At 35.5% G+C, this 6,226-nt stretch overlaps 1 protein-coding gene across 1 annotated transcript; it reads right to left on the bottom strand.

Moving 5' to 3' along the window:
* Window positions 1-177: 177 nt before the first annotated feature.
* LOC143513972 (inter-alpha-trypsin inhibitor) lies at window positions 178-5,210 on the bottom strand. Its single transcript, XM_077004652.1, has 8 exons — window positions 5,189-5,210; window positions 4,554-4,564; window positions 3,009-3,027; window positions 1,923-2,114; window positions 1,520-1,696; window positions 1,377-1,424; window positions 1,216-1,294; window positions 178-1,072 (listed from the first exon to the last, which is right to left on the bottom strand). The coding sequence occupies exons 1-8, from the start codon at window positions 5,208-5,210 to the stop codon at window positions 976-978; spliced, it is 645 nt and encodes a 214-aa protein (XP_076860767.1). The 3' UTR covers window positions 178-975.
* Between the last annotated feature and the right edge of the window lie 1,016 nt (window positions 5,211-6,226).

A 6,226-nucleotide genomic window follows, 5' to 3' on the forward strand; every position in this document is an offset into this window, starting at 1 on the left:
GACTTGACGCGTTTCTGTCTGAAGACGAAAAACTTTTACATAAAAACGAGCGAATGTGTTGCACGCGTGTAACGTGTTCAATTGCACAGGTGAAATAACTTGTCTTACAAGTTACAGTGCGCATCTGTGCGAGGATTTCGCAAGTTATAATTGAGACGGTTCACAATGTTCTAGGGCAGTGAAATCGTGGGCTACTCTACACTGTTGTACCCGTTAGAATGTTAAACATTTTCAGGGCTGAAAACCATTTCATATATGTATTTATTATTTAATACTATGTAATAATTGTGTGTAATAATATGTAATAAATATATGTATATATAAACGTAATGAATATTATATTTTATATGTAACAGTCTAATATGTAATTACACTAATGCAAGTCATGTCTTTATCTTTTACAAAATGTATCTTTATTTGTTTTTGCATATTCCAATATATTGTCAATTCCAATATGTGACAACATTCTAAAAAAAGTTGAAAATGCCATTACCCTTCCATTAAAGAGGTATTTTAAAATGCAATCTAAGAGGTACTGAAGAACTGTGATAAATTGATGGGACATACTGAATACATTAACTTCAATCATGGAATGGGGAAAATAAGCAACACATTGAACAAAGTAACACATGAAAAAAAGTTAATTAAAACATTATCGGATTATTTAACACATTTTTGAGAAATTATTGTTGGGTTTTTTCAGGTTTGGTCCCCGAACTGAATAATATGACCTCTAAAATAATATGCCATGTATTTAAATGTCAATAACATTAATAACCTTAATCTTGTAGTTCATCATCTTGCGTTGTTATTAACCTATGCATATCTTAAAGGCAACTTTACAATACAAACATGTTTCATTAATGTTCTCGAGTGATGACCTAAGATGCTGGCAGGCTTTGCTGTTGTATCAAAGATATGGTAGGGAGAACAGGTACTGATGCTAACTTTGAATGTTCAAACTGTGCTGTGTACTCATGCCATTTCAATCTTTTCTCTCTGGAGTGGCGTCTCTGCTCCAGTAGACCTTTTGTCTTCTTTTGCATTTGCTTTGCTTTTTTTAGGACTAGGCCTGTCAAGGAAAGAAAAATAGATTCTATGAGAATGTAGTTTTCCAATTTGATCTGAAGAACATTCAGATGGTTCTGGTGTTTCGGCTCTGGTGGAGCAAATATATAGCTAAACAAATATATAAACAAATATATAGCTACTAACCTGTTCTTCAGCAACAGAACAAGCACGACAATGAGAATGATAGCTCCTACAATGCCTAAAACAACTCCCAAAATGAGACCTGTACAAAATGATAAATATTGTGTTTTATTTTAAAGAAATAAACACAAACAAACAAGCAATCAAATCAATAAAAAGCCTACCAACTGGTGTGTCTGATTCCACATCCTCTTCCTTCTCCTGACCTTCACCTGTTCACAACAAATTCCCAAGGTCTATTAGACACATGCTTTTGAAAATGTGCTTAAATACACAAAAAACTTTAATGAATCAATTTCATATTTACTTTTTATTCCAAAACATGTAGAATTGCATTGATGTGCATCCAAAAATCGGTTTCCGTTGCCCACACAACCAGTCCAAGAGAACGTTTTGCACTTTCCATATACAGAATCATAGTAGTATCGCAGGTATGAGCCGTAGCAGCTTCCTGGAGCCTTTTCAAAGTTGCAAGCTTTGCGTCCTAGAAAAAATCAAAATATTACTGTGAGGCTGTGGTCTATTTCACCAGTAGGTAGAGGATTTTAATTTTGTCACATCCTAAAATACTGTATTTTTGTATATTTGTATACTCGTTATCATACCCAATGGCAATTCCAAGTGTAAATTTCGAAAGTACACATGAAAAATGATGAAATGAAAATTTACACTAGACTGTTGTATATTTATTAAAGCTAAAGGAAACTCACTGTCTGTTGGATATATAGACTCAGCCCTGGCTGAGCAGTTTTTCATGCAGTACACCTCAGCAATGAAGCGGTTTGAATTTCCTCCCTGGCCCTGGTATCGGAATGGATAGCACTTGTCTGCAGTCTTGTTGTAGTACAAGTAGACTACAACATCTGTTCCTGTTCCCTCGTCTTTTGGCTGGTCACAAAGAGCTATATTTTGAGAGAGATATTGTATAATATTTTAATTAAGAAACAAAGGCATGTTACAACATTTACAAATAAACAACCTACAAAAAGTAACAGTAAAAAATAGTGAAAACAGCCCGGAAAACCTATATATAACGTTTCCTTAAAAGGGAAAATAATCAAATGGAAGAATGTAATGTTTAACTGCTTTTACAACAGCCCACACCTAGGTTTTATGACGATTGTAAAGTCAGTAGGCTACATGAAACTAAACCTTTGTTACTAACCATAAAGGTTGTGTACTAGCTCTTTACTTCACAAAAAGGTTCCACAGGTGACACACAGTCAATTTTTATTCATACATACTACCTAGATATAACTCCCTACATGAATATGTATGATTCCACTGAAATATGACTGTAGCAAACAGTGAACATAAGAAAACATAAGGAAAAGAGTGAACATAAGGAAATTATTACCAGTGCTTTAGTTGGTTATACTGACAGTGTAACTTGATGACATTTGTTGCAAACTTTTTCTGTAAATTCATATTTTATCCTTTTTAAGTAAAAGCCCTTCAAAACCAAGGCCCGTTTTACTGAGTCACATGGTAGCCAAATGGAACTGACTGGTCACATAAATCCATCTGCCCAACTGAATACGTATTGTGCCAAAATCAAAAGTCAATACATAATGATTATGATATCCAACAGTAATTTAAACACATATAATTTCTAATCACCTATTCTTACATCTTGAACGGTCTCTTAAAGTATGCAAACAACATACGTTAAGGGTGTAACCATGCTAAGAGGGCACACGGTAACCCCAAATAAATATATTTTGATTACCTATGATCCAAATATTTTTATGTAAATAAGGGCAATAAACATTTGAGGAAAGGGTCAGCACACTTACATGGGCTGGCAGCCTGTCCCTTGAAACAGCAGAATATTGCAAAAATAAAAAATATTCTTAGATTCCTCATGGTGGAGTGTTCTGTGATGATGTAGCAGAAATGAATGAGGGTTCAAAAATTACAGTGAAAGAACAGAGGACATTATGACCTTTGTACCTTCCTGATAAGTTGGCAGAGGAGAGACTAGAAGAGGAAGTTTAGTTGTAATAGATCCTCTGCTATTGGATTATCCTATAACCCAATCAGGTTGGATTCGACAGTATCGAGTATTTTTCATATAGGCCTATCAAAGAACAATTTTTACTTACACGTCTGAATGTTCATCATCTTGACATATTTTATCATGTAATACACAATACTGCTTTTGTCAATGGTTTGTTCAACCACTCCTAAATCATATACTTGCCTGAATGCTGACATGTTTTATGGTAGCATGGGGAAAACCTCTAATGAATATGTATATATCTAAAACTAACTTTAAGGAGCTGGGTAGAACTAGTATTACATAAAGAAAAACAGGATTTCCTCATATATAGCCTACTTAGTGCTCCCAAAAGGGGTTACATTTCTACCAGAAGATCTTCAGCAAACATTCGTAATAGTATCAGAGGACAAGCCAACATCTCTAAATACTGGTAACTAGAAGTGGTCTTACAAACCACTGTGGGAGTAAAAAGTGTAAGGGCCTCTATCATGGAAAACTGAATTTCCTTCACTTCATTGAAATAATGAATACTCAGAGGTGGGTAGAATATTCAACAATTTTACTCAAGTAAAACAATGACTTAATGATAACAAAAAGAATGTATTATAAATAAATATAATATATAAAAATTATTTATTATAAATAATGTGTATTTTTGTTTGTTCCTAATTATTAGGCCTGTGTAACTTTAATGTGTTCCACAAAGGCACTAACTGATGAGACTGTCAGCCAATACGTGTAGCTACAACTTGACGCCAACTGAATCAATTTGTAGCAAACTTAATCATTGTATATTGCTAGTGTGTACACTCAGAGTGTTCACTGGTTTTTAGTATTGCACTGCGTTACATTTCATAAATACATCATACAAACGTTATGCCTCAGAGATATAGCATTACACATAATTATACATACGGCAAACTTATCACATCGTGTTTCCTCAAATTTGATGTTGAGTTCTTGTAGGCTGAAATGTCCACACGTTTGGCAGACACAACTGACAGCGCATTATAGAACTGTCCCTTTTACGCGTTTGTAATGTGAACATTGGCTGTACGAGGCCAGGGATGCTCGGTAGGTTTTTCTGTCACCATACTGTCTTGCTACGGTGGAGAAAGTTTGCGTATGTGATCACGTGAATTATTTACAAAACGAAAGTAACGGTAGCGCGCGGCGCAAATCCGATTGTAACGGAGTAAAAGTCGCGTTTTTCTCAGCACATATTTACTCAAGTAAAAGTAGAAGTATTTCATATTAAAACTACTCTTACAAGTACATTTTTGTCCAAAAAGCTACTTGAGTAAATGTAACGGAGTAAATGTAATGCGTTCCTACCCACCTCTGTGAATACTGAAGATGTGTAAATATTGTTAAAGTTTCAGAACACACCCTATAAAATGGATAGCTACGATTCTGAAATCTGATTGTTTGAAAATCACACGAGTGTTTGTGTGTGTGTGTGTGTGTGTGTGTGTGTATACATATATACCGTCACTGGTCTAAACGCTGCTCAAATGAAGCAGCCAATCAGAACAGAGCTCATTTTCTTATATCCGTTTTAAAGATGCATAAACAGGCTGATATGGCATAAAGATACACAAGCGCCGTAAGTAGACATCAAAGAAAACGATAGAATAAAAGATAAATATACAATATTTCATAAAATTTTGCTTCCACAACAGATCACTGCAGCGGTCATCACCAGCCCACCTGCAATGAAAAAATAATAAAAATGGTTCAAATGAAAGAATAAAAGAGATCGATTGATTAAATGTTAAAATTAACACTGAATATTAAATCCTCACTCCCTGTTCTTCACTAGTACGATTACACTAACACGAACCTCTCGAAATGTAAACCAGTGTAGAAACCTCAGTAAATCACGTGTTGTCTAACGCCTGGGGGTCTGTTGACTGCATTTTAAACTCCAGTAGCGACTCGCGCTTCTATTTTCTATTTTATACTAAACCTCACATATTTCTGCCTGTCGCGACATCCCTATCTAATTCTCAACTAAATGCAAGTTTCAAAATTAAATGTTTAAACAGGCTATATAAATATGTCTGTTTTACATTGCCTCTGTGTTTGTATAACATTTAAACCTAACTTTTCATGAACTCATGCACCCCAACCCAAATCATAAGACACCGAGACGCTGCTGTAATACCCGTGACTTCATGGTTCCACAGGCTGAACGTGACGCGCTATAAACCGGGTCTCGTTATCATTCCTCTTCTGCGCTGTTTTAACGGAGGATGCGAAAGAAAGTTTATCTCGATACTTTTATAAGATATGCTACTTACTCAGTTAATAATACCAATAGCTTTTTTGCTATCACCCACTGGTAAGTCTTTCTTTCGTTGGGGTAGATTTTAAAATTCTGCTCTCTTTATTGATGACTAGTTTAGATAATTGATTGTTTAGACTATCGTTTCGCTATTTTAAACAGCGTACTACAATAGCTTCCATTTTGTAATCTGCAGACTGGCAGTAACTAGTCATGCATATTTATATGAATCTAACTTCTGTGTTTTCAGACTGTCAGTGGTTAAAAGTTAGGTCATTCATCATTGGTCAGTGTTATAAAAATCTCAATTTCACCGAGTTAATCTCGCAGTTTTATTAGTATTAGTAGCGTATTAGTACCAAAGGCAGTAACCATAGAGACAGAACATCAAAATGAGACTTTAGGTGTATCTCAATTCAGGGGCTGCAGCCCACGAAGTGCGCATTTGTAGGCCGGTTACGTCACTGCGCCGCGACGAGGCTGTCCCAATTCGTGGACTCCTTCTTATGCGGCCGACGAATGTAGCCTTCAAAACCCCGAAAACGAAGGATGCATCTGAGTATCCTTCGTGTCCCATGATATCCCAGGATTCATTGCTCTATGAACAATAAACATGCGGAGTCTAGTGTTCGGGCCGAGAAATTCGTTTTTAAATGTCGGTATTTTTTAAATATGGACATTTATACTGCAATGAGATGCTAAATAACATGCCAGTTATTAATGAT

This window comes from Brachyhypopomus gauderio, chromosome 5 (assembly GCF_052324685.1).
Source record: "Brachyhypopomus gauderio isolate BG-103 chromosome 5, BGAUD_0.2, whole genome shotgun sequence".
In the NCBI taxonomy this organism is placed as follows: domain Eukaryota; kingdom Metazoa; phylum Chordata; class Actinopteri; order Gymnotiformes; family Hypopomidae; genus Brachyhypopomus; species Brachyhypopomus gauderio.

Excerpts from the sequence above, each read along its gene's own strand:
- LOC143513972 (XM_077004652.1), bottom strand. The coding sequence starts at position 5,210 with ATGTCGCGACAGGCAGAAATAT. Across the intron at positions 1,697-1,922 it reads GTCTATATATCCAACAGACA|GACGCAAAGCTTGCAACTTT; the intron begins GTGAGTTTCCTT and ends GATTTTTTCTAG. Across the intron at positions 1,295-1,376 it reads GGAATCAGACACACCAGTTG|GTCTCATTTTGGGAGTTGTT; the intron begins GTAGGCTTTTTA and ends CATTTTGTACAG.